This window comes from Phytophthora parasitica (genome assembly GCF_000247585.1).
Source record: "Phytophthora parasitica INRA-310 unplaced genomic scaffold supercont2.10, whole genome shotgun sequence".
Lineage (NCBI taxonomy): Eukaryota > Oomycota > Peronosporomycetes > Peronosporales > Peronosporaceae > Phytophthora > Phytophthora nicotianae.
Genome location: NW_008648996.1, coordinates 487578 through 514501, shown reverse-complemented (window position 1 = coordinate 514501; position 26924 = coordinate 487578). Strand labels below are relative to the sequence as shown.

At 48.2% G+C, this 26924-nt stretch overlaps 10 protein-coding genes across 12 annotated transcripts; 4 read left to right on the top strand and 6 right to left on the bottom strand.

The window, feature by feature from the left end:
* Positions 1-1130: 1130 nt before the first annotated feature.
* PPTG_06736 (hypothetical protein) lies at positions 1131-2333 on the bottom strand (the record flags this gene model as incomplete). The annotated part of the gene is made up of 3 exons (XM_008900778.1): positions 1131-1471; positions 1543-1861; positions 1911-2333. 3 exons carry the CDS (start codon positions 2331-2333, stop codon positions 1215-1217), a joined length of 999 nt encoding a protein of 332 aa, XP_008899026.1. The 3' UTR covers positions 1131-1214.
* Positions 2334-2412: 79 nt separating this feature from the next.
* On the bottom strand, positions 2413-5187 carry PPTG_06735 (hypothetical protein). Its single transcript, XM_008900777.1, has 7 exons — positions 5062-5187; positions 4873-4937; positions 4488-4795; positions 4285-4429; positions 3059-4217; positions 2804-2991; positions 2413-2733 (listed from the first exon to the last, which is right to left on the bottom strand). The coding sequence occupies exons 1-7, from the start codon at positions 5148-5150 to the stop codon at positions 2567-2569; spliced, it is 2121 nt and encodes a 706-aa protein (XP_008899025.1). The 5' UTR covers positions 5151-5187; the 3' UTR covers positions 2413-2566.
* Positions 5188-5254: 67 nt separating this feature from the next.
* PPTG_06734 (hypothetical protein) lies at positions 5255-6547 on the top strand. 3 transcript variants are annotated; one of them, XM_008900776.1, is made up of 3 exons: positions 5255-6042; positions 6106-6272; positions 6360-6547. In XM_008900776.1, the coding sequence occupies exons 1-2, from the start codon at positions 5296-5298 to the stop codon at positions 6268-6270; spliced, it is 912 nt and encodes a 303-aa protein (XP_008899024.1). In that variant the 5' UTR covers positions 5255-5295; the 3' UTR covers positions 6271-6272; positions 6360-6547. The 3 variants fall into 3 exon arrangements, with proteins under 3 accessions (XP_008899024.1, XP_008899022.1, XP_008899023.1); XM_008900774.1 differs by having other exon boundaries at positions 6106-6547; XM_008900775.1 differs by having other exon boundaries at positions 5255-6272.
* Positions 6548-8589: 2042 nt separating this feature from the next.
* PPTG_06733 (hypothetical protein) lies at positions 8590-9117 on the top strand (the record flags this gene model as incomplete). Its single annotated transcript, XM_008900773.1, has 1 exon — positions 8590-9117. The coding sequence occupies one exon, from the start codon at positions 8590-8592 to the stop codon at positions 9115-9117; it is 528 nt and encodes a 175-aa protein (XP_008899021.1).
* Positions 9118-10821: 1704 nt separating this feature from the next.
* Positions 10822-12498, top strand: PPTG_06732 (hypothetical protein). Its single transcript, XM_008900772.1, has 2 exons — positions 10822-12276; positions 12332-12498. The coding sequence occupies exons 1-2, from the start codon at positions 10861-10863 to the stop codon at positions 12461-12463; spliced, it is 1548 nt and encodes a 515-aa protein (XP_008899020.1). The 5' UTR covers positions 10822-10860; the 3' UTR covers positions 12464-12498.
* Positions 12499-12516: 18 nt separating this feature from the next.
* PPTG_06731 (hypothetical protein) lies at positions 12517-14767 on the top strand. The gene has a single exon (XM_008900771.1). It carries the CDS (start codon positions 12599-12601, stop codon positions 13397-13399), a length of 801 nt encoding a protein of 266 aa, XP_008899019.1. The 5' UTR covers positions 12517-12598; the 3' UTR covers positions 13400-14767.
* On the bottom strand, positions 14473-16687 carry PPTG_06730 (hypothetical protein; the record flags this gene model as incomplete). Its single annotated transcript, XM_008900770.1, has 3 exons — positions 14473-14644; positions 14709-14867; positions 14938-16687. 3 exons carry the CDS (start codon positions 16685-16687, stop codon positions 14523-14525), a joined length of 2031 nt encoding a protein of 676 aa, XP_008899018.1. The 3' UTR covers positions 14473-14522.
* A 632-nt stretch (positions 16688-17319) lies between these two features.
* Positions 17320-18172, bottom strand: PPTG_06729 (hypothetical protein). Its single transcript, XM_008900769.1, has one exon. The coding sequence runs from the start codon at positions 18152-18154 to the stop codon at positions 17456-17458; it is 699 nt and encodes a 232-aa protein (XP_008899017.1). The 5' UTR covers positions 18155-18172; the 3' UTR covers positions 17320-17455.
* A 674-nt stretch (positions 18173-18846) lies between these two features.
* PPTG_06728 (hypothetical protein) lies at positions 18847-21248 on the bottom strand. The gene has a single exon (XM_008900768.1). It carries the CDS (start codon positions 21180-21182, stop codon positions 18972-18974), a length of 2211 nt encoding a protein of 736 aa, XP_008899016.1. The 5' UTR covers positions 21183-21248; the 3' UTR covers positions 18847-18971.
* Positions 21241-26617, bottom strand: PPTG_21942 (phosphate acetyltransferase). The gene is made up of 2 exons (XM_008901110.1): positions 24698-26617; positions 21241-21907 (listed from the first exon to the last, which is right to left on the bottom strand). The coding sequence occupies exons 1-2, from the start codon at positions 26546-26548 to the stop codon at positions 21473-21475; spliced, it is 2286 nt and encodes a 761-aa protein (XP_008899358.1). The 5' UTR covers positions 26549-26617; the 3' UTR covers positions 21241-21472.
* Positions 26618-26924: the final 307 nt, after the last annotated feature.

The window sequence follows — 26924 nt, the reverse complement described above, 5'->3', positions numbered from 1 at the left end:
TGTACCAGGTATTACAAGAGTGACTGGTCACTTTTCATGTAACTTGGGTACACTTGGGGTTCGTACCCCGTTACAGAAGTTACCTAAATGAGACTGTCTCGATGTTACACGCTTGACTGATAAATCTGTACCGGAGTTTACGGCTTTTTTTGCAACCGGTGTAAAAAGTGCATTTTAAGTCAAAACCGTAAAATCGACAGAAATCGTAAAAATAGTTAGTGGCCCTCGTGCACGCTAACAAATGTCCCTTTGCTTACAACCGATCGGTTGAAAAAAGCCGTTGATTCCGGTACTGCGAGCTGGTCCACAATATGAACATGATTGCTAACAACCACTGGGATAAATATCCCTATAAGCTATTGGAAGACGGATGCCATCAAACCATGGACAAGATTCTAAAGCGAATCAAGGACGGCGAAATGTTTCGTGATACCCATACCAGCGTCGAGAACAACTTCACCAGTTCTGACGCGGTAATTTTTTTTTCGGATCGTCTGCAGATCCAGTCAGGTGTCAAGGTATCATTGGTTCGCAATTATCATCACCAATCAATCGTGCTACCCAGGTACTTGCAAAACAAAGTTTTTGTAGCTTAGAAGTTTAAGTGAGGGCTGCATTTTTGTGTTGATAGTACTGGTGATACCTAGAATTTTAGTGCACAATGCAAAACTTACTTTTTACTCATTCTTTATTATTGTTTTCTCATCACTCATTTATTTAATATTGCTGAGCAAAACCACTTATACATTTCTTTATTGAATGTCCGAGCACTGACCTGTCCCAAACCTGTCCCCACAATTTTGCGATGCACCCCCTTTTGGGCCCTGGCCCGTGCTGTAAAAAACCAATGTGCTAGACAGTGTAATGGGTCCGTTGGCTGATGATCTTGTCGCTATTCCCACCTACGCAAATACAGTACTGGCCGGCCCTGCTCCGTGGGCACCACGCTCGGGTTTACGCCTTCCGTCTACTGCATGTATTAAAATATTTCCGTGTAGCCATGCTATTCCCACAACATGGTAGGAATATATCCATTTCCCTCTACGTTGGCTAGTGATAGATTTCATCAATGACCCGAGTTCGTGTTTGGTTCAGAAATGCGGCGTTTGTAAGATGTGTAGCATGATGAATCGAAAAAAAAGCACATTTCGCTATATTTACCGCCCTATCTTGTTTTACGTTGAGTGCTGTAGAGCATGCAATACTAGTTGTGCCTATAGATCGACCAAATCCTGCTCCCATTCCAATGGCCAATTCGAACTCACAAACGGGTTATTGCTGTCCTCATTCTGCCGCTGCTGTTCTCCATTGGAGTCGGATAGCACCTGGCCAAGGGATTCCATTACCACTTCATTCTTGTCACCAAATAGCACTTTCCCTATGCCCTCTGTGCTCATAGCTTGGCTCCAAGCGCGACGGCAAAGCAAGCAAAACGCTTGCATTAAGTTGCGTACTTCTTCTCTTTGGGTTGCTAAATTCCAATGAATGTCTCGAATATCAACAGAAATTCTCAAACTATCGAAATAATAGAAGTATGCTTACCGATTGCTTCTGCTGCTAGACGAAGTGGTAGAAGCTGCTGATCTCGACCAGCCATACCTTGTTGATAATCCGGCAAGTTCATCGATAAACTCGCTAGTCGAGCATCGACAGGTTGCTCTTCATCAGCATGTTCCTCGTGTTGCTCATGCCATAAGCTCGCAATTTTCGTGACTTCAGGCTGCACTCGGACGACTGCTTGGGATCCACAGGCCTTACTCAAAGTATGATCAGTGACACCACACAGCGCACTGATCACAAGTGGCGGGGCTTCTGCGCTTGCAGCCAGTGAGTGTCGAATTTGAATAGTCACGCTCTTCAACTGAGACGGTGGCATGCAAAATATCAAGATATCACTCTCTCGAGCTAACCGTGCATTGTCGTAGTAACTGGAACATTGGCAGAGCTGAAGGAGCTTTTAGTGCTTCACATCGAGGGATTCGATCTGGTTGACGGGTGGACAGCGCCATACGCTCGGCACGGTATCCATTGGCTAAGAGTGTCATGATAACTGTGGTTCCAACATTGCCGCCTCCCAAAATTCCTATCATGGGTGGTTCTTTGTTTGCTACTGCAAAACATTTAGTGCATGCAATAACCAGCAAGAAAACTTCATGGGCGATCACTTGGATCGACAATGAACGGTTATGATGCAGTAGCTGAGCCTTTGAGGCCAGGCGAGTGGATGCCAACAGCTCCGAACGGACCTTGAAAGGCTTGTTAACGTCTTTGCTTCCACTTCCCGTTGGCGGACTTGACAGCGTAAGTGGGGCATCGATTGGTGACGTGGACATTCTATCAGGTGAAGGGTCGAATCGATAAATGCGAATAAAAATATCATTCGTCTGCTATTTTGCATCCGATACAGTGTTTCCACGGCGAATATTGCACAAATTTTTCATTTGTAAGATAAATCTCAGAAGGAAACGTCAAGCCAATATTTTAATAAAATCTGCCTCATTCCAGTGAGAATCGCGACAAAACAGGGGGGAATAGTCATTGGTTACGTAGACCTTCCTCGTTTTCCTCACTCCAGCTTTTGTTTTTTATCTAAATGCCCGACGCTTGGATACGTCCAAACCACAAGTGACAAAGTGTGGACGGAGATGTAGATGCAGCAAATATACGCCAGAGCTAGCAAGTTGATCCTCTGAACAAAGCTGTCCACAGCGTACGATAAACCAGCAGTCACATCTGGTACACACAAAGCACAAGTCAGCATAATGACAATCATATAGCCATACACGTAAAACTACGACCGTACCTAGACGACTCCACTTCAGCAAAACGAAGAGAACCAATGGCGATGACAAAAAGAGCCACAACCCATTCCAAACATTCTTGGGCAATGTTGCAGTGCCAAAAGGGATCACGCGGGCGAAATGGGCCATCGGGATGGCGCAGAAGAGAGCCATCGGATAATTCAAGATGCTCATAATGCAGTGTGCGTATCTGTTAGCAAAAAAAAAAAATTGTCAGTACAACACCAAACCTATCCAATTAAACCAACACAACGTACACAATCACCGCCATAGTAATGAATTTGATGCCTTGCCAGCCTGAATCCAGCGTCGGGATGGCATTCGGCTTGGTATCAACGACAGCCTTGTCAGTTGCCTTCTCAGAGTCTTGTAATAGCTTCTGCTCTTCAGCTTCGTACGCCGTAACTCTCCTCCTCCAGTCGTAAATCTCCACGCAGCCAGCAAAGCCCGTCACAGAACGCAGAGCAGGCATCACCACCAGTAGAATCAAAACTTGCATCACGGAAACTGCAATTGCCAGTACAAACCACCTTGTAGCAGACATGTTACTTGAGCTAAACGTATGCAACAACGCAGTAGGAGTGGCGAAATACTTGCAGATTCCAACCAGAAGAAGCACACAAAGCGTTTCAACCACGACAATAACAGTCAGCGCGAGCGCAACACGCATCCCAGTAGTTTGATTCGCCAAGAAGAGCAAATGCGCGATCGCCGGCGAGATTACCAGAAGCACGGCGTAAATGTACTCACCCACTGACACAAAAGTCGACGTGCTGGGCAGAACATAGAGGAAAAACGACTGATGCAGCTTCTCTTCCAGATTGCTGAGTGCTCGAACCACCATCTCAATCGACCGCAGTATATCACGCGAGGCCAGTGGACGTCCAACTGAGGTTTGACTCTTTGTAAGCGACAGCGTGATACTGTCGATATTGTAGCTGATAAAGTTGGCGTGAGTGCCCGAAGGCCCCGTCGCCAACGTCGTCATAAAGTGCAGCATTCCCTTGAGGTTCGTCAGGTAGTTTCGAGCCTTTTCCTTGAGCTCCGGCGGTGTATACTGCTCGTTCAAGCTCGAGATGGACCCTAGAACTCTTGAAACATAGCTCTTATGTTCGCCGTCTTCCTGGACATCAGCACGATCCAGAATCGTAGGAATCTGGTGCTGACGGAACGCGCGCACGGCTGTGTTGACAAGATCCAAGTTTGGCAGCTGGCCATTCATCCCAGCCGTGTAAATCCCGACCGAATCCACGTGACGTGAGTTGTACAGCGTCTCCAGTTTGACTGCGGCACGGATAACACCAGCTCTCATAGGTAGAACACCCTGTAAGCCGCTGTCTACTGGATCTAGATGGTACGCTTGCAACCAGGCTTCAGTACCAGGAGCATACCCGTCACTTCCATCTAAAACTCCATCTACAAGTCAACACAATAAAGTAGACATAAGAAATTCAGCATATTAGGGGGAAAAAAAGTTGTTTACCGTCTGCAGCGAGAAGAATCACGTCTTTAGCCAGCCATTTCGCCCTTGAAAGGTACTTTAACAAGGCCAGTCCCAACGATAACCCGGAGTTCTCACCGCTATCTGTACCGATATTACGGTAGTGTGTGACAAGCACAATTGCTTCCTACAGAACGTGCTTTTAGTACATATAAGCTAATTTAAACGACAGAGTGGCAGCATACCTTGCCATCAGCCAGCGGGGAGGCCCTCAGGATGCCATACACGTTCCTACGTGGCGTTGATGCTTCACCTGTCTTAAATACTTGGCTGTAGGCTTCGACACGGTCCAGACTGCGGAGTTGTGAGTCGATCCAGTCGACGACGTGTGAGCAGTTGTCACCGCAGCCACTGGGGGGCAAGTCTGGCAGGTTTAGCAGGTTTTGGTGGAATTTTCGAGCCGAATGAGCCTCTTGATGACTCGCTCGTGCCTCCATGAGGTCGATCAGTAGCGCGTTCTCGGACATGTACGTCCCACGGCACTTCAATTCGCCTGAAAAGGTATTAAAAGGGTGTTTAAGGGAAATTAGCCACGTTTTAGCAGCATACAAGGAGATAAAGAGGGATTACCGGTAGTGATGGTGATGGCAGGATGCAGTAACAGCCAAATAAGTCCCAGCACGTATGTTCCCCAGCTTAAACAAGCAGAAAATGGAGTAAATTAGTGTTAGGATCGCAAGGCGATATCTCCATGGATACGTAGGGTGTAGCATCCATATTGATATCAGAAGGAGCGCGAGGAAAATAGTTGCCACTCACCATAGCGAGAGGCTATGAGAAGCCACGTAGCCGCGAATACGGAGCAGCGCGCGTCGGGCCTTGTTGGGCGGTTTGGGCTTGGCGCTCATGTTGTTGTAGGTTAAATAGAAACACAAAATGGTTTCTAAAATCAAATAGAAATGGCTATACATTGTATAATCGGACCATTTAATTATACAGTATACATTAAAAATGTACGGTTAAAAATGAAATGCTCGGTTTTAACGAAAACGTATGGAGCTGAGTGAATATGAGGCCAAGCGCCAGCGCCGCATCAAGGCGAACCAGCAGCAGCTACAGGCGCTAAATGTACCCAAGATCCCGCAATACACTCCGCCACCTTCTCGCAAGAAGAAGGAGGTGGGACTATTATACCCCGTGAGGAGATCGCTGCGCCAGCGCCAACAACGTGAGGCTACCACAGAGCCACTAGAAACGGAGACCGAAGCGTTGATAGCGCTGGGTTCGCCTCCTAGAGCCAAGAGAGCTAAGATGGAACCTCCTGTGCCCTTAGACTTGCCCGTTACGCAACTATCATCCCCTAATAAGGGCAAGAAATTGCACATATCGAGTTCCCAGATCGAGATTCAACTGGAGGAATTTCATGGACGATGTTTAGGAACGCAATTGCTGCCTGTAGGCAAGCAGACGGCCATGCAAGGTCTGTGTCCGCCTGGATATGTGGCCAAGTTCTCCAAAATGAGTGGCGTGCAGCCGTGGAAGAATTCAGTCGCGCTATTCTTGAACGTCGAGAGCGAGTCGCCCTATGACAATGTGTTCCATCTGGAGGATGCGGACGGACGCAGTGCAGTGCATTTCCAGTGGTTTGGGCAGAATCGATGGCACGATGAGTCGCCGTTGGTGATGAGATTGAGGAAAGCGAAGAGAGGAGACGAGCGCTTGAGGTTTGATGAAACATACTATGACAAGGACAGTGAGAAGGAGGAGGAGCCATTGTTGCTATTCCTCAGACATACACAGGTACGATACGGGATATATTGCATTGTTGGTGTACTATGCTGACTGTTGTTGTGTGTCGGGCAGGGTCCTTATATCTACTGCGGTCGGCTGGGGTACCTGGGTCATCGACGGGGGTCCAAACCGCTGGAGTTTCGGTGGCAATTGCTGGACGTCAACTCGTTGCAATGGGAGAAGGTACAGGGGCTGTTAGCATCGTCTGAAACTACATCCAAGACCGACAGCAAGTAAAGGTGAACGCCCCCAACTCTCCTTATTGCTAGATACTAGCTATATACAACCTGTGACATTGAGTGACTGACAAAGACTTTATTACCTAGTACTCCACAAACTTGTGAGTTAGCCGGAGAATTCTATCACAACCAACGAAGACAGAATTCCAGGGGGGGGGGGGGTCGTATTAATAGGGAGTTATCCAAAGAAGTTGTACCTCGATTTTTTTTACTACCACTAAGTATTCCTTTTGTCGCTTGGGCTCAGCCCACATCTCAATATATTTTTTCAAAACATTATTATTTTGGAGCTGTAAGTTGCACTCTATAAGCATGTTCAATCCAGGGTAGGCTTAATTCAAATGATATTATACTGTAGTTACGACGTTCTGTTATGGTCCCAGGTTGCGAAGAATTTGGCGTTGCTAATAAACATCCTTAACCACCATACCATCACTGATGGCATCAGTAATCAGAGGTACCAACGGATATGGGTAGACTTTTTTTCGGGTCACCGGTGGGTCTGGTCTTGCTTAGGTTCTGTTGAATTTGGTGCTAGTTTCTACGGAGTTGACGGTATTAGATCGATCGTGTCGGCAGAGCTCGCTGACGACGGTGACGGTTTACGCGGACGAGTTTACAAAGACACTGGATCACGCGGCTTATTATGATACATCACGATAACGGGGTAGATGTATAATAGCGCTCTAGACACCAAGTCATCCGGTTCTCCGTGATCTGTGCGTGTGATTCAAAGCATCATGCCAACCTAACAAGGTGCCCTTGTTCTCTCTACGCCGGTTCTACTTATCAGTCGAATAGTATACAGCACAATGACAGCAATGTCGAGCACAGAATGTTAGACAGGGTCAGTATTATCGAAAAGGATATCAAACGCGGTGGGCTACTCACAGAGTCAATAATACAAGTACACTGGATCGATATCATGGTCTTAGAGCAAGTAAACAAGTTGCAATCGCTTCAAGTACTGCACGATATGGGCAGCGTGTGAGCGGTGCAATAGGTTACTACTTCGAACTTATTAAACACTGTTTTCGATTTATTTTGGGTACGAGTCCTAACAGGCTCATTTTTTGGTGTCGGGCCCGAAAACGACCAGACTCACCGGTGACCCGATTTGATACCTTCTTATCCGTTGAGTTGTTGCTACTGTATCAGCGACACACAATAAAACTTGTTGTAAATCGCTCTAATCCGCCATCATGCTAGCGAAATATTGGGCATGGATTTGCTGATGTGGCAGTAGTTGTGCTAAAATTTACGATGTAAATTTTGCACGCACAACATTCAATGCAAGAAGAACAACTGGTATTAAAAAGGTTCTTCTTGCAGTCGTCGGTTGAGTATTTCCTCGTGTCACACATATTCTGGTGCTATGATCGAAACTCTGGTCTGGATCTGGACAGCCCAGACCCAGTGGATTGCCTGGGTGTTGACTCTTTCACTTAATTATTGCAACCAACTTAGCAATCTTCGTATCAGTTACATAACTTAGGAGACAACAGCCAACGGTGCGTCGTTAACAACGCTATGGTACGAATGGTGGTGCTGCCACCTTGGAAGTGCCAACTGAATTGTAGCAGGTATCCGTGGGATACCGGTACGGTAAGCCCACGTTGCCGATGGCATTGCCACCATGGCAACGCTCATCATGTTCACCGGTTTATGTTGCTTTTTTTTATCTACAGCAGTAAAGCTCCGAAATATTTTGTCGACGAGGCGATCGTTGTGCATGACGCGTTTAACCAGCAGCATTGCACATAATGTACATCTTCATAACCACAGAGTTGACAACGATGCAATACGTGTATCAGCATTTAACCGGCCTGCGAGTATTGCTGCCATGTACTGTTACGACACCGTTGGCAGTGCCAAGGTTTATTGCGTTGAAGTTGTTCGAATCGTATGTGACGAGAGCATCCTGGTGACTTTCTCTACGCGACCGCTCCGGCACTTCGTCGATTCATTTTCGATTCTTTTCTGATGCTGCAAAACTTCACACTTGAAGAAGGTGTAAATTCATCCTGGCTACGAACGCCGAGGAATGGGTTCTTAGATTTGCTAAAATGTGTACTTGAAGGATTTTACTGGTATTTTGTATGTTGTTGGTCATCTGGAACTCATTCTTGGGACTGTCGCTGTCTACGATAGACTCTCTGTACATGTTTCGATTTGCGTCGCCTTGTCATTGTAACGGGCACTGCAGGGTTGGTTTTTGCTGTTGGAGCGTCGAGGAAGAGCGAGAGGCTTTGCGCTTTTGAATGGCTCATTTTCCAATCGATCTCCAAGTACCCAAAGCTAACGACTTTCAAAGGCCATGCGTCAGAGCTTTCTCCTGGTCGTGCTCGTCCTCGCCTTCGCAGCAGGCGTCCAAGGCCTTACTGGCAATGAGAACGCTGCTTTGACCGACGACCTGAAGAGCACGAATGAAAGGAGTAACAGGAACCTAAAGGGAAGCAGCACAACTACAGCGGAGGAAGAGGAGAGGGGAGTGACGGACATGCTGAAGAAGGCAGTATCACCAATAGCCAAGATTTTCGGAACGAATACGGCCTCTAAGGTCAAGGGTTTGCAGGCTGATGCACAAGTCGTCAATAGTATCAAGAGCGACCAGAAGCTCCAGAAACTTGGGAGTGCCATCGCGAAGAACCCGGGCGCTCTCACGGAGAAGAAGGTTGGGAAAATTGGCGAGTTTATTGAGAAACTGAAGAAGATTGAGTTCGTCGGAGACGTTAAGGGCATGAGAATCGCGTATGGTATTTTATTCCTGGCAATTTTCGGCATCATCGGCACTGGGTTTTATATTACTCGCAATGTCGAGAATAGTTATATTCGCTCGGGTTAAAGTGGCTTTTAAAAAATAGTGAAGTAGTCTAATATCCGTCATACTCTTTCGAGTTCCTACATAGTACATGTACTATGCTGCGCTTCATTTCAGCGGATACGAGTTGGTGTTCGTGGCTGATAAAAACAGGCATGAACATGAAAACCGTACAATATTTAATTGAGGTCGCAGGTAAATTTGGTCTATCAGTGAGAGAAACTGATCAATTTCAAATTCCAGACCACTCGTCCTGAGAAACCAGGGGTTCTTGCGGCTAGCGAATATGAGACCAAGCGCTCGCGGAAGAGAATCGGCGGATGATGCAGCTCTTGAGTCCATCAACAATTCCCGCACCGCGCAAGATCCGTTCCAGCGCCAAGCAAACACAGAGGGAGGAACCAGTGAGGAGGTCCAGGAGCGTCCGACAGAAATCAGCGCAAAAGGAGGAGTTGTGACGGAAGAAGCGACAACAGAAGATCGAACGCTTACAGGATCACGATGAAGTTGCACAAACAAAAAAGCATTGCAGCGCGTGGGCTACAGCATAAGCAAGCGTTGAGGCTTGCGAGATTGCAACAGCAGCAAAGGCGAGAGCACAAACAGTGGGGGAAACGGAGGCAGCATTTTTTCCAACGAGCTTTGAAGATTTATCCGCCCCCAACCGCCCTGCCGTTTGTGTATTCGTGTCAATTGAAATCCACGATTGAAGATGGTAGACTATAGCATATGCCAAGTTCATCGTTGGAGATTGATCTGGATACGTTCCATTCACGCTGTCTGTTGTTACCAGCGGTGAAGCAAACGGTGGTGGAGTATTGTGTCCTCCTGGATACACGATGCGATTCTCTATAATGAGCAAGGTATATCTGTAGAAAAACGCAATAACTTTGTTTGTGAGGGAGGGTGACAGCAAACCTTACAGCCGCATGCTGAAATGCGAGAGTGATGGTGTTTATTCCGACTGGAGCGCTCAGACACAGCAACAAGAGCTTTCGTCGGCAATGGTGCAGCGATTACGCGAGGCACAGAACGGGAATGAAGAGCTGCGACTGAATGGCTCGTACTATTCAAACGAGGAGTCAATGCTACCCAATTTTACTTTTTCTTCAGCAAGCTAAGGTATGTCTGTAAAGTATTTTAGCATAATCTCTGCCGCTGAGAAGATTTACTGGATTCGGTTTTGTTGTGTAGGGGGCTACATTTACTGTGGACCAAATCGGATATCTTGGTTTTGAGTCCGACTCGGTCGAATTCCGACTGCTGCTAATGGATGTAGCCGAAATGGATTGGCCAGGACTGTTCAGTGTCCTCTGCAACGAAGAGCAGTAGCGCAGTGGATTCGGTTGTATTGTTGGAGTCGCCAGCGTGTTGGTAGCGTCTTGCTGAGAATGAAACGCCATTGTCGATGTTGACTAGCATCTTCGATTCTAGTACCCCCTCACACACCCGTTGTTTTTCGAGGTGGCCGAAGGCCATGCCGGAGGCGTATATTCTTGCAGTCCTAGATTGCAACTCAAATCGCAATGAAGCTGGTACAGTAATATGAATCATACTGCATGCGTAGACCATACCGAGCTACACACCGCAGTATTTGTGTCTTTTCAGTTTTGTTTAGTAATAATTGTGAAATAACAGTTAAATTTATTAGCATTTCCAGTAAAAAAAAAAATCGATCTCAGTTTTTTTTAGGAACACAATTTTTGCATCAAACCAAAATAATACCCAGTTTATGTGACACTTTTCACTCTGCCAGTCATTTTTGTGATGAACTCGGCCGAGGTGAGCGAGTATGAGGCCAAGCGCTTGCGCCGCATTGAGGAGAACCGCAGGAAGCTTCAGGCGCTCAATCTCCCCACGTTGGCAGCGCCTTTACTTCCAACTTCGAAGAACAAGAAGCGGAAACGAGATGTCGAAGAGAAGCCAGAGGAACCAACGCGAAAGTCTTTGCGTCAACAGAAGTTGCGGAAGCGCGAGAGACAGCGTTGGAAACAAGAAGAACATCAATTTAAGCAGGAAAAACGAGATCGCATCAAGTCTGACAAGCAAGAACGGAAACGATTTAAAAAACTCGAGAAGCAGAAGATGAAAGAGCTCAAAAAGCAGAAGAAACTCGAGAAAAAGCTGCAAAAAGAGCTCGAGACGTCGCAAAACGAGAAGCATGAGCACAAACATGAGAAGGATCAACCGAATCAATGTGTAACTTTAGATCCAGTACAGCAGTTCGAGCAGCAGCCGAGGATTCTTGACTGGAGATTGAGGAGGAAGCTACAGGCTCAAGCGGAGAGACGAAAAGCGTCGTTGAAGAGGCGAGAAGAAAGGAAAGCACTGAGAGAGAAGGAGAACGTAGCAAAAATGGAGCGAAAACGGATAAAACGGGAGCTGAAGGAGAAGCAGCGAGCGAAAGAGTTAATGGGGAGACTTTTCCTCAAGGAAGTTGAGAAACAGCAGAGATTCGAGGAACTGGAGCTGATGAGGGAGGAAGATCGATTGTCGCGACAGTACGCCAAGCAACTAAAGCGAGAGGAAAAACAGAGGGAGCGCGAAGAAAAAATAACAGCGAAAATCAAACTGGAAGAGGAGATATGGACAACTCAAATGGAAATTAAACGTGAAGAGGTCGAGCGACATGAGGAGGAAACTCGCAGGTTGAAACGTGAAAAGGAGAGAAAAAAGACGGAAGCAATTAGCAGAGAGCTGTACCCTGTGCAGCAAGTAAATTTGCCGTTTATACGCATCTCGAACGCAACCAAACAGGGTAAAGTGAAGCCGACGCCACTGTTGAAAGTGGACGCAAACCTTTTCCACGGATTTTCGTTGGGAAAGCAATTCTTGCCTCCAGGCAAGAATTCCGTGATGCAGGCTCTGTGTCCTGGTGGATATAATCCAGCGTTTCGCAGTGATGGTGGCCTTCACGTGTGGCAAAACGCAATGACTTTTTTCATGAATGCCACGAGTGGGATATTTTACCGCTATTTGTTTCAAGAAGTAATAGTACGTGGCCGAAAGCACGTAATTTTCCGATGGGCTCGCTGCCAAGATATCACGCCGCCGATTTTGGAACGACTGCGTCGAGTACAAAAGGGTGAAGAACAACTCCGCTTTGACGACAACTATTATGACACCCCGAGTCCAACCGATCTGAAGCCAGAACCTCTGTTGCTGTTCGTCCAGTATCCTAAGGTAAAGTTTGGTATAGTTTCATCGTAATTTTTTGTACTAACTTCCTTTTTCGTAGGGCCCATATATCTATTGCGGACGGCTCGGTTATCTTGGCTACCGATCCAACCCGCTGGAGTTCTCATTCCAGCTACTCGACATCAACGCGCTGAACTGGGGGAACCTTCGTACCCTCCTCACAACCTGCTAACTAAAAATATGAACAAAATAGATTTCATCACAACAAAAGTGCTTTCTTTAGTGTAAAATTTGTGTGTTTCCAACTTCTTTTTTTTTTTGTGACAAAAATGTAGCCATCCATTTTTGATACGACGTCTCAAGCATTATGCAGGATGACGAAGCGCTGAGCGAGTATGAGGCCAAGCGTCTCCAGCGCATGGAAGAAAACAAGCGGATGCTAGCGTCACTGAACCTTCCTGCCATGGCTCACTGCTCGCCGCGTCCTCAAGTGACCAAACCCGCTGGCAAAGTCGAGCCCACGAGGAGATCCTCTCGCCAGCAGAAGAGGCGCGTTGTCGCCGAGCAGCAAGCGCGAGCGAGGCAACTGGAAGAGCAACGGCAACTCGAGCGGCAAGCAGCGCAGAAACAAGAGCGTGAGGCTCAAATTGCACTAAAAAGACAGCAAATTGAGCTCGAGAGGCAACAACAAAAGCTCAAACGAGAGCAACAGAAAGAAGAGGAGAAAAGGAAGAAGCAAAAGATAAGAGACCAAAAGGCGGAGCAACGTCGACGGCTGAGGATCCAACAGTTGAAGCAGATAGAGGACCAAAGACTTAAGGAATGGAGACAGCAGATGAGGGAGCAGGAGTTGCAGAGGCGACGAGAACTGGAGCGACTGAACGAGCCTCCGCCAGAAATCGTCGCTCAGCGAAACGCTGATGTACAGAAATTTATTCAAGAAGAGCTGGACAAACAGGCCCGACTTGCAAAGGAAAAGAAGCAGCGGGAGTCGCAATTGCAAGTGTTGGCTACTAAGAAGGAAATGGAGAGAACGAAGCAAGAAGAGCAGCATCGACAGCATCCGACGACGGAGGTTAAAGCAGGGAGCAAGCCAGTAATAACTGCAGATCAAGTTGTAGCAGCAGGAACGCTGGAACTACCTATGGAATTCGAATTGGTGCTGTAGATACCAGCCAGCAGCTCGGTGAAGGTTTTTTCGATGGCAACATGGATAGTATCAACGGCAGTCACATTTTATTTTATGACGTTTCTATGGTGATTTTGCAGGTTCAAATTTCAGTTTTGGAAAGCAGTTTTTGCATTCTCAGTTTTGCTGATGCCATTTGCTTTGCCATCTCGTACATTCATTCTGGAGGACGTCAACGAAGTTTGCCAGTCAGGCGGATTACGCACCGTGCCAAGTTGTCTTCCTTTTGAAGACATTTGCCAACTCTCCAGCAAGCTCTCAAGCTTCGCACTTATGAGTGTCACCGTGCCTACCAAGACTTTACCCAGTGGCGCTGAAATCCCCGCCATCGGACGGGTGTATACAAGGCAGAGCCTGGTGCTGAGGCCTACAACGCAGTGCTATTGGCGCTCAAGCTTGGCTACCGCCACATCGACACTGCCCAGTTCTATCAGAACGAAGCTGACGTGGGTCGTGCTGTCCGTGACTCGGGTGTACCCCGTCGGGAGAGTTTTATCACGAGTAAACTCTTCACTGACAATTGGGGGTACAAGAAAGCATTTGCTGCCACTATAGCCAGTAACGAACTACTGGGCTTGACGTACTTCGACTTGTATCTGCTGCACACTCGTGACGAGCTCTTGAGGATTTGCAACACAAAGGAGTTCTCAAGAACATTGGCGTGTCGAATTTTGGTCAAGCTCATCTGGAAAAACTTCTGAAAGCTGCTAGAGTAAAACCCGCAGTGAACCAGTTGGAGCTACATCCGTCCGTCGTTGGTGGAATTTTGCAAGGAACATAATATCCTATTGCAAGCCTATTCCCCTTTAGCCAGAACTCGCAAGTTGGTGGACCCAACAGTTCTTTCAGTCGCCCATGAAGTGGGAGCTACCCCAGCACAGGTGCTGGTGGCAAATGGCTACATCACGTTGCCAAAGTCAGCGAATCCAGAGCGCCAACAAGCGAATCTTGAGGTTGTGAATATCACGCTGACAATTGAGCAGGTCTCAAGGCTAGCAGCACTTGATGAAGGCCTTGTGGTAGCGTGGAGATCCCAAGATCCGATCGAGGATGCGAGGTTTAACAAGTGAATTGCTGTTGAATTACGGAGGGTTTTTTTTTTTTACGAGAGCGTGACGCTGGGGTACGGAGATATATAGCTGCAATCTCCTCGACGACCAAGGCCACCAGCGCCGTCGGAGCTCAGGAAGTACGGGAAGCAATCACAAATGCCAGTCGATCGGTCTAAAACAAAAAGTATCAATCAGCATTACTTTAATTTTGTAATCATGAAAAAATGATGACATACCACAGACACCACGCGCTGAACACTCGATATTCGCCTTGGTTCCCTTCACAAGCTCCGCCACTGGCATCGTACCTGGATTTCCTGCAAGTGTAAGCGCTGAAGCATCAACACTCAGCGGCGACAGATCACCTTGCATAAATGTAAACTCGACAGTTGTTGCTACATCCAAGAAACATCAATTGAGATCAATCGTACACAATTCACAACTAGGAAATACTGAAGTACGTACTGACGCCGGAAGCAGAGCAGACAACGGACCCTGAGTCAAAAGTAATCGTAGCAGTGCGCACACTCTCAAGCGTCTGGAGTGTGGATCGGACTTGTGCAGTTCCAGCGTTAAACGGAATCACAGGCGTCGTCTCTCCTCGAAAAGTGAGCGTGAACTCACCACCGTCAGCTGTACATGTTAACGTCTGCTTTTCATTCACTTTTCCGACTTCAAATGGATCCGCTCCCCTTGGACACATCCGCGCAGAGCAATCGTGAGCTCCAGTAAAGTCTCCGAAGGCGTTCTCATATGGTCCGAAGTAATCATTCGTCTCGCAGTCACAGCCTTGAATCTTCGTAGCATCCCACGTCGCCGGTGTATTGGGAGTTGCACCATACGTAAGTCCTAGAGGATTTCCCTGTAGATCTGTTGCCTCGGAGGTAAGTTGTTGGATACTCTTACATGTGCCTCGACCACTACAAGTAACTCCATAAACTAGCGATGTACCAGTCGGACAACGGATAAAGTCGCAGGCTGCACCAGTAAAAGGTGCTAGACACGTGCAGACACCTGTGGCCGTGTTACACGAGCCTCTTCCTGAGCATTCTGTCATAGCATGTGCCGTATCTGGAGCTGTAGCGCCATCAAACCATGCAGCTCCTTTAGGGCACTCGCGTATGGAACAATCATGACTGGTATATCCGGTATAGCAGATGCATTCGTACGATGTTGCAGCGGAGCAAGTGCCCTTAGTATCGCATACACCAAGGTTAGTAGATGGACAGATTGCTGTTCCAGACTGGTAACCACAGTCTCCTCTTCTCCCTGCGGACGGAGGCATTGCACCATTGCCACTAGTAAACCCGGCAATACATTTACACACTCCAGTGGCGAAGTCGCAATTGCCACGATTCGAGCAATACGCGTTCTCACGGGTACCAGTTTGACTGGTTAGTACAGTAACTGTGGCACCATTCGAGAGGTTATTTATCACTTGCAGCTTCGGCAGATCTCCTGGATTATTCGTGAACGTAATCGATGTGGTAGTTCCACCAATTGAACACAGCGGCGTACCAGCTACAACGCTAACTCCGTAGATATTATCAAGAGCTTCCAGCACCGTTTTCAAGTCACTCGACGTGGCCGTTGACGCGAGATTTGCAGTCACTCGACCTCGGAATGATAGAGCGAAGGTGCCACTGCAACTATTGCATGTACAAGTAATATCTTGAATAGCATCAACTTGTCCGGTAGTTAAGGGGTTGTCACCTTTGGGACATTCTCGTTGGGAACAATCAAAGCCAGTGAAGCCGGGATCGCACTGACATCCCATGATCTTGTCAGCGTCCCACAAAGAGTAAGTTGTGCTCACAAAGAAGTTCCGGTCGTCTTGTATGGTTGCAGCATCGCGCATACTGATGCACCGGCCATTGCCCGAGCACAGATTGGGGCACGATAAACGCTCGCAAGCCACTCCTTCGAATCCTGACTCACAAGTGCAAGTACCAGTGGATCGATCACAACGACCCATAGCGGAACATTCAGCAGGTTGGTGGGCCTTGTCGACTGCCCATGCTCGATCTACCCAGGCAGCTCCCGTTGGACAAAGTCTCGAAGCACACGTAGCCCCGCCATAACCTGGAAAGCAAGTGCAGCGACCAGTTGAACGCTGACATGCGCCATGGCCACTGCAGCCTCCATCGCAGCTAAATCCAAACGCTGAATCGTTGGCAATTGTGCCCAAGAAGAATAGCAGCAGAAGCAATTGCATGTCGAAGGTTGTAGTTGCTACGAGGCGCCTCGGACTTTTGATGCGACCAACAGAAATTCTCGAAACGACTGCGAGTATTATTGATGGAATGGGCATTCCAGATGTCCATAATTGGTAGCGGGCGGGCAATATTTTTGTGACTTTTTATTCATTGTAGACAAGAGGATTTTAGCTGGCTGATAAGCGTCAGTGCTTGCCCGTCAATCATTAGCTTTAGATCTCAAGCAGTGGGCTCAATTTAATCAACAGCAATACACTCAGTTCCAAATCCACCAATTTCTACTACAATCGCCGCTGGTGATTATAGTAGTAGTGATTCGCCACTGTTGGGAACAACGGAAGAGTGACAATTCAAAATCTAGTCGAGACGCACAAAGCGGTCTTTGAGAAGCCGCGATGTCATGCAGCAGATCAGCGAAATCGAGAGGGATCTCCGAGATCTCTGTGTGTTTCGTCGACTAAGGTCGTGGTATTATTATTTTAGTTTGAAAATTGCAGCCCCTTGAATGAGCTACACAACCCGTCTTCTCTCTGATATCAACAAAAGCAGTTGGAAGAAAACGCAAGGAAGGCCCCAGGTCATATCTTTTTCGGATACCAGGTACACGTTTGAGATCGAAATGAGATCGGAAATCAAAATGTTGCGTGCATAGTATAAAACACCCATACCTTTTTACTTTTTGCCCGTTGTAAAGAAAAAAAGTCGCGTTAGGAGGTTTTCGTTAGTCATCTACTACGTATAAAAGCTAATGTGCTTTTGATCAAACGCTAACTTGTGGCTCCACGCAAGTTCTGGGTCCACACGTGTTCGTACTGTCTCAGCATTGTGGCCTTCGACATCAGTTGTTCGTTTGCATTAATTATTTGGCTGACTCTGGTTCGATCTGCGTCTTTCAGCGCCTTGAATTGTTCGTACTTGATTCCCAACATTTTTCTAAAACCCAACGCTTTGTACAGTTGCTTCGGTTCAATATTTTCGCCGAGAATGCGATTCATAGGTGCACGGTCAGCTACCAACTTCTTCGCCAGCTGGACCTTATCTCTGTTAGCCAATGCCTCCTTCATTTTCTCCAAACCAAACACTCTCTCTTCGCCGTCGGCCGTGTCGAGCTTGTAAGCCGCCGTAAGACCTCTTAAAAGACCGCCAGGTTTGCCTATCTTCTCAGCGCTATCGTGGAGACTGTCTTGGGCCTGTTGATATGCTTGAAACCCCATAGCGATTGCCGAAACAGTGCTGCTGATCGCAAGTGCACCGGACACTGTCATCACGAGAATGTAACGCATGTGAACTAGTCGGATTTGTACTTGGAAGGGTAGGTAGGATGCACGGAGCAAGTTGCGGAATGGTAAAGCGGAGGTGGTAGATTTTGAGCTCAATCTGTTGCATGACAATACTTGTAATACGGCAATAATCAGATTATGGTTGCTACTCGTACGTGCCGTACCATAATCGTACCAGCACGTCATGTCTATACTATAGCTTGTATTGCAAGTTGCAAATTGCAACTTCTTTCCATCATGTAACACATTTTTAGCCAATCAAATGTTACTTTTAGCGAATAGGAGCGATAAAACTGTAGTTTAAAAAAAAGGGAAGCAACTTTCGCAGCACGTTTTGACATGTGAATGCATTTTGGGCAGAAGCTGCTTCCTTGACAAAAATGTTATACTTCCAAGTAACAAAGTGCACTAAGAAATATGCATGATATTTTCCCCCCCTACCACAAGTTATTTTAGTACTATGACAAGATACTTCCCTACTAAATCAAGATACGGGACTACTACTACAAGACATTTACCTACTACGATGATCTTCTCTTTCTAATGCAAGACATGACAAGACCAGCTACTATTATAAAAGCAAGACCGTCCTTAATCAGCAAGCTTAAAGGTGCCGCCGCTAGAGTTAGGGTTAGTTACTAAAACCAAGTGCATCATACGACGACTGATTACACTCAAGTTCATTTTGTCAAAGGAGCGCTACATGTACTTCACAAGGACGTAACGCTCTGAATATTCAGATCTAAGGAAGGATCTGGAAGTAACCATTCTATTTTTTTTCGGGTTCTTTGTCTCCATGGAGAGAGAGAATAAAAACTGAATGGTTACTAGAAGCTTAAAACCTCAATAAAAATATATATACTTATGAACATATATCATATCGATAGTGCACCCCAAAACTGCAAATATATTAATCGTTTGGGACTATCACACTTCGAAGATGGGGGCTTCAGTTTTCATCTTGCATACAAGAACGATTTTCTAAATACCCGTGTTATTATATTCAGCCGAAAAACACGTGCTGGGATTGAAAAAAGACTTGGCGAGAAATGGGGGATATTGCGCAGGCAAATATTTTGCAGAGCATATCCTGGCTCAGCTCATGCAACGACGATCTCTCTCGTGCAGCAATATTTACGGCTTGAGCTGTAATCATGGGAGCGTACACTGCACTGATGAATGCAAGTTTTGATTCCAACGGAAGATTCAGCGTGTGGAGAGTTGGCTGGAGATGGAATTGTCTAAAACTCCCCATGTATTGCTTGAGTTCACCGGGAACTATGACTTCAAAGTACGACAGTGATTGGTTCTTTGCCAACATATCGAGACAAGTATTCACATCAGCCTCACATGTACTGAGATTCGCTGGTCTAACCAACCAGCAATTCGCTGGACGAACACGCAACCGACGAACACACTTGGACAGTGAGTTACTCCCGTCACTTAGGCTCCTTGAGAGCGATGTAATGTCGTTCAAATCCAAACTAAATTCAGACAGAGACTGCTGAATCTCGTGAGATTGGTCCAGAACGAGCTGTATATCCATCATATCCGTACTCAGTGACAGTTCTACCAGGTTTGGACAGCTTCGAAGTATGCTGTTAACATCCAGCTCCAAGACTCGTACTTTAAGTGTCAGCACTTTAAGTGACGCCCCAATTGCAGCTAACAACAGTGGTAACCCGTCCATACTCCTGGGTTCAATAATCTCAAGGTTAAGTGTAGAAAGACGTGGACCGGAGTTAACCGAACTAGGTTCATAAAACTCTAAATTCTCACGCTGGACTTGGCAGTGGCCATATCCAGGAATCACCACGTTAACCCATTCACTCACACCATCGTCACTAAATGTGCGAACAAAAGATACTGGAGACGGAATTGACAGTAAATCAGAGTCTAGATTTGGTTCTCCACGATAGTTAAACTGCCATCGCATCGAAGACCCGCCCTTCAACGTCGCAACTCGCTCTTCTATCGCTCCATGTGGAAAGCCAAGCAATTCTTCTTCAGGATGTTCGGATGTCACGATGTCATTGAATCCATTCATGTCTGTTGTAGCAATCCCATGAATTTTGATGTCGACGGACTCCAACGATGAAAAACCACGCGATCGCTTCGAGAAAAGACCGTACGCTAGACATGTCCACCAATAGCGAGTGGTAAGCTGTGCATGACCTTGGAGAGACAACTGGATTTCTAGTTTCCTGACCGTTTGATTTACAGTCAGAGCCGACGCAAGTGCCACGAAATCTGAAGCTGCCATGGTAGATATAGAGAACAACTGGAGTTGGTCAAGCTGGAAAGAATCTGGTTTAGAACTGTACAGATTGGTGCGTCGAGTACTGTCGAATAGTCCAGTGAAAAGCTGACCGAATGCCTTTTTCGATTCCAGCTCGTTGTCCCACAAATCCTGATGTAATTCCAGTCGCAAACGCTTTAGTTGTGAGAACCAAATATTATTCTGAAGCAAAATCTCCACTGTTTTAATCATTTCCGAGTGCATCATCATACCAAGAAAATCTACAGCCAGTGGTTCCAGTACGAAAGTGCATCGTAGCGATCCACGCGCTATCGGAAGATTTTCTGCTCCTTCCTCATATTGTCTCCACTCGTCTCTTATTATTCTCACAGCCTCCCCATAAGCCATAAGCTCTGATGCTGACACTTCCATTGGTTTGATTCGATCTGTAGAAAAGAAAACTTGTACGGGAATCTCGATGTCAATTCCTCTTCGATCAGGATGAATGTTTTTATCCAGAGCTGTGATTTTTGCCAAAGTTTGATAAAATTCTTGACTGGAATTACGCTGATCGACACCACAAAATTTCACCAAGTCGTACTCAATAGAGTCTTCTTCTTTTAAGTCAACACATAACAGAAATCTTACTGGAATTCTATCCTCGAACTTCTCTTCGCCTTCTTTCCCCACGTCAATTCCACGTTGAACAGTCAGTAAATGTCTCCAAGCCGTGTAGTCCGCATGCTCCACAGCTGCCAGTAGAGCTAATGCTTCGCGAGTTTTCCTCAACTTTCGCTGAAAGTTGAATGTTACATCTCCCTCGGTGTCTTCTCGGCGGAGGGTGATGTGGAGAGTGCTCCTCTGGGTGTCCCAGAGTCCCCCCTTGATGGCCACGCAGCCGTAGCGGAGCTTCCCCTTCAATGCTGCGCACCAAGATGCAAGGAAGCTCCAACGCCGCTCCAGTAACGCAGGCATCTCGTGTTAACAACCCATTCACTATCAACGTTAAAAAAAATGCTTTTATAAAAAAAGATTTTTTTTGTCAAGCTCTTCTAAAATAAAGTATTAAACTTTCCAGTGCAGATGCTGGATTACTACTAGTAAATTCAAACAACAATCAAAGCAGTTAAGTTACTTCCATTATGCACAAAGTTGCGAGCACACCGTGCGTTGACCAGCGTCTCTTTGAATCTATTGTCGCCGTAGCTTTTCAACGTGTCGAGCTAGTTAATGCGTGCATCGGGTACATCCGACGTCGTTGCCAACTAGGCCGCAGCCTCAGTCTCAGCCTCGCGCTTCAAAATCACCTGGTCCGCCTGGATAGCAGTGATCGCCACCGTAGTGACGATATCCTTCACTGTTGCGCCACGACTCAAGTCGTTCACAGGCTTGCGCAGACCTTGCAACATCGGACCCATCGCAATGCAACCAGTGCTCTGCTGCACCGCCTTGTACGTGTTGTTGCCCGTGTTCAGGTCCGGGAAGATCAACACATTCGCCTGGCCGCCAACCTTCGCGCCACTAGGAATCGCCTTCAGCTTCGTCTTGGCGATCGACTCGTCCACTGCCGCGTCGTACTGGATCGGGCCGTAGATATCCAGGTCCGGACGCAATTCCTGCGCGATCTTCGTCGCCTCCCGCACCTTGTCGATGATCGGACCCGAGTTCGAGTCGCCCGTAGCATACGACAGCAGCGCCACCTTCGGGATCAGACCGAACGCCTCTGCGCTCTCCGCACTCGTCACCGCGATCTGTGCCAAGTCCTGAGCACTCGGGTCCGTGTTGACAGCGCAGTCGCCGTAGATACGCACGCCGTCCTCGAGACACATGAAGAAGATACTGGACACAATAGGCCGGTTGGGTGCTGTCTTGATGAGCTGCAACGCAGGACGGATAGTGTTGGCTGTAGTGTGGCAAGCACCGGAGACCATACCGTCGGCATCTCCCATCTCAACCATCATAGTACCGAAGCACGTCTCCTCCAGCACAGCATCGCGTGCGGACTCTCGAGTCACGCCCTTGTGTTTACGCTTCTCAAAGTACTGGTCCACATATCTCTCGAGCAGATCGCTGTCTGCTGTGCGTACAATATTGGCACGCGAAAGATCGAGGTTCAAGGACTTGGCGTGGCGTTCAATGTCGTCCGGATTGCCCAGAATCGTGACCTTGGACAGCTTCTGACGCAGCACCTGATCAGCAGCCTGAAGCACTCGGATGTCCTCTCCTTCGGTCAGTACAATATGGCGCTGAACCGCACGAGACTTGCTGAACAAAAAGTGCTGGAACTGCTTGGGCGATCGGTTGACCACCATTCCTTCGTCCAGTTCGCCAATGATGCTCTCTTTGCCCACAAATTCGTCAAAAAGTTGCTTGGATCGGTCGATTTTCAAGGAACTGGTGGGTAAAATATCCGTCGACACCTTTGAAAATTTATCCGCAGTAGTGAAAGTGTCCTCCGGCACCGAGAAGATCGGAATTGAGAGGCCTGTCTTGTCCAGAGCCTCCACGCCTTGGAGAATCTCCTGTGTGTTGCTGTGCGGGTAGCTGCCATTGGTCAGCACAATAGCCGACACGTTAGGCAGGATACCGGGCAGACGAGAGGCCATAAGACCCAGCATAACGTCCGACCGGTCCGCCGAGGTGATGACTAGAGCGCCGTCCTTGTAGTTCTTCAAGTGTGCAAACAAATCTTTCAGCGCACTAGTTGCCACCACGGCCGATGTGACCACGACATTGTTGGGAATTGCCTTGGTGCCAAAGAGTTGCTTCGCTCCGAGTTGGTGCGTCACCTCATTGAGACGCTTGGACGCGATAAAGTCGTCCCTGGGCAAGAAACCGAGGAACGGCAGGTCCTTTTCGCGCAGCTTGGAGCGAATTGCGTCGCGGAGAGCCTTGGGGTCCTTGGTGTTAACGCGGTTGGCAATGTTGCCGATGAAATTGAGGCCGGCGCCCTCCACTTGGTCCTTATTAAGGGCAGTACGGGATAGAATTTCTTCCAGTAGCTCGCCATTCGTGTTGGCTGACTCGCTGAAATCGGAAATTGTCAATACGGGCGAACCGATGGCTTTGGCAATATCCACGTTGATTTTCCAACTCATGGCACTTTCGTGTTTGGAAATTTGCGAACCTTCGATTATCATGAAATCGTGGCCTTCGCGACACGCCTCGTAGCGCTCGAGAATCTCCTCCACGAGGTCGTCCCCCTTGCCGTTGAGCCAATACTCGATGGCACGCTCGCTCGTCACGCCGTACAGCTGGTCCACGCTCTTGGTGAGCCCCAGCTGCTGCTTCATGACGTCGATGTGGTGGTCGGTCTCGACAATCGGCTGGATGGGGCGGAAGTACCCCACTTTGGTGAATTTTTGCTCCAGAGTGTTGGTCAGTCCGATTAAAACGGGTGCCGTTTTCTTTGTCACTTCAGTGGACGTCACGAAAAGGTTGTTAATGGGCACTTTGCCCTCTGCGATGGCAGCAGCGGTCAGTGCACGGCGCTGAGGGGCAAATGCTGCCGACGTGCGGCGGAAGGTGTTACGCAGCGCCCACATGGGGGTCGAGTGGCTTGGTGGTCTTGGTCTGGCAAATCCGCAACTGACACATGTGACGAATGGATTTGGCATCGTCGCTGCATGGCCACGAAAACCGATTTCGGCGGGGTTTGCCCATCGCGAAAAACCTGCAAAATGAATTCGTTTGACTTCATTTTCCTATGGACGGCTGGAAAATGTGCAAAAAAGTGGTTGCCGGCGGTTCACCAAGCACCAAAACCTGGTGAACACGAGGACACACCGCTATTAAATGACACGCTCACAGCGCGGGACAGCAGCCAATGGCACGGACACAAGTCGCTTGGCAACGTGTTCGTGTCAACGCAATGCGCAGAATTTATCCACCACTGACTTGACGACATGCAAAGATTCACTAGCATTCATGTCTGGAATCTGGCCACTTGTGTCTTCATCTCATTGTATCATGAAAAGTAAATATTGTTGATAATTTCACTTTTTTTTTAGTCAAACGTTTCGATTTACATTTTGCCAAGCATGAGAAATTCACTTTTTTTACTTGGTGGCATTCTCAGCCTCACGTTTCATGATCACCTGGTCCGCCTGGATAGCAGTGATCGCCACCGTAGTGACGATATCCTTCACTGTTGCGCCACGACTCAAGTCGTTCACAGGCTTGCGCAGACCTTGCAACATCGGACCCATCGCAATGCAACCAGTGCTCTGCTGCACCGCCTTGTACGTGTTGTTGCCCGTGTTCAGGTCCGGGAAGATCAACACATTCGCCTGGCCGCCAACCTTCGCGCCACTAGGAATCGCCTTCAGCTTCGTCTTGGCGATCGACTCGTCCACTGCCGCGTCGTACTGGATCGGGCCGTAGATATCCAGGTCCGGACGCAATTCCTGCGCGATCTTCGTCGCCTCCCGCACCTTGTCGATGATCGGACCCGAGTTCGAGTCGCCCGTAGCATACGACAGCAGCGCCACCTTCGGGATCAGACCGAACGCCTCTGCGCTCTCCGCACTCGTCACCGCGATCTGTGCCAAGTCCTGAGCACTCGGGTCCGTGTTGACAGCGCAGTCGCCGTAGATACGCACGCCGTCCTCGAGACACATGAAGAAGATACTGGACACAATAGGCCGGTTGGGTGCTGTCTTGATGAGCTGCAACGCAGGACGGATAGTGTTGGCTGTAGTGTGGCAAGCACCGGAGACCATACCGTCGGCATCCCCAAGCTCCACCATGAGCGTACCGAAGTAAGTTTCGTCCTTGCAGTAGTCGCGAGCCAGCTCTTTCGTGACGCCCTTATGCTTCCTCTTAGCGTAGAAATAGTCGACGTATTTGTCAAGCAACGCGCTGTTCGCTGGACTGACGATATTCGCCCGTGACAAGTCGAGATTGGCCATCTTAGCGTTCAGAAGGATCTCGTCCGGATCTCCAAGAATCGTGATCTTGGAGAGATTCTGACGCAGAATCTGATCAGCAGCTTGAAGCACGCGGATGTCCTCTCCTTCGGTCAGTACAATATGGCGTTGCACAGCTCGGGACTTGCTGAACAAGAAGTGCTGGAACTGTTTCGGAGACCGGTTGACCACCATTCCTTCGTCCAGTTCGCCGATCAGCATTTCCTTCTCGACAAATTCGTCGAATAATTGTTTGGAGCGGTCGATTTTCAGTTTACTGGACGGTAAAATATCCGTCGAAACCTTTGCAAACCCATCGGCAGTGGAGAATGTGTCGTTAGGCGTTGAGAAAATCGGAAGGGAGAGGGCGGTTTTATCCAGTGCTTGCACACCTTTGAGGATTTCCTGTGTGTTGCTGTGCGGGTAGTTGCCGTTCGTAAGGACGATAGCCGAGATGTTTGGCAACACCCCAGGCAAGCGAGAGACCATGAGCCCCAGCATGAGGTCCGAGCGATCTCCAGACGTGATGATCATAGCCCCATCCTTGTACTTTTTCAGATGAGCGAACAGATCTTTCAGTGCACTGGCAGCCACGACGGCAGAGGTCACCACTGCGTCGTTGGCTATCGAGTGGCCAAAGAGTTGCGTGGCGCCAAGTTGGTGTGTCACTTCGTTCAACCGCTTGGACGCAATGATCTCATCCATTGGCAAGAAGCCCAAAAACGGGATGTCTTTGTCACCCATTTTTCTTTTCAGAGAGGCACGTAGAGAATCCACATTTGAGGCACGAACGCGGTTGGCAATAGTGCCGAGGTAGTTGAGTCCCGCGTCTTCTGCTTGGTCTCTGCCCATGACTGTACGCGAGACCATTTCCTCTATCAGTGCGTCGTTTGCAGCCGAGGTGTCGCCGAAATCTGTGACCATGAGCACTGGAGAGCCGATGGCTTTGGCAATATCCACGTTGATTTTCCAGCTCATGGCGCTCTCGTGTTTCGAGATCTGCGAGCCTTCGATGATCATGAAGTCGTGGCCTTTGCGACACTGCTCGTATCGCTCGAGGATTTCCTCCACGACGTCGTCTCCCTTGCCCGTGAGCATGGCTTCCATGGCGCGGGAGCTGGTGACGCCGTAGAGCTCCTCCACGTCTTTGGAGAGCTCCAGTTGCTGCTTCATGACGTCCACGTGGTGGTCGGCCATGCTCGAGTCCGGACTCGGTTGAATGGGGCGGAAATAGCCCACTTTGGCGAACTTTTGCTCCAAAACGTGGGCCAGACCGATGAGTACAGGCGCCGTCTTTTTTGTCACCTCCGTGGACGTCACGTAGAGGTTGTTGATGGGCACTTTGCCCTGCGAGATGGCGGCGGCCGTCAGTGCGCGACGGTGGGGCAGCGCCACGCCTGTGGAGTGACGCAGAGAGCGGCGGAGCGTCCACATGATGGAGGGGGTTCACAGGTCTTCCGGGTGCGCGCTGATAGGCAAATCCACAACTGAGACCGGTCTTCAACAATGAAAAAAAGAGTGATGGTCGTGGAGGGCAGCAAAGATGCGACAACCACGGCGTTTCAAGAGTTGACGCTGGTACAGCTGATCCTTTCAAATGTTTTGTTTTAGACTATATTCGTTGGTTAAAGGTGTTTAAGTAAGAAAAATATCAAAATGGAACGGAGGATAGTATCTTTATTAGTAATATTATTGAATGATCATGTGTAATGAGAGGGTCCGTCGACAGCCGCGATGCTGGTCATTTGCCGACACGCAGGCATCCGTGCGGCTTGACTTCTACATGCGTCAACGGAAGACACACAAGCTG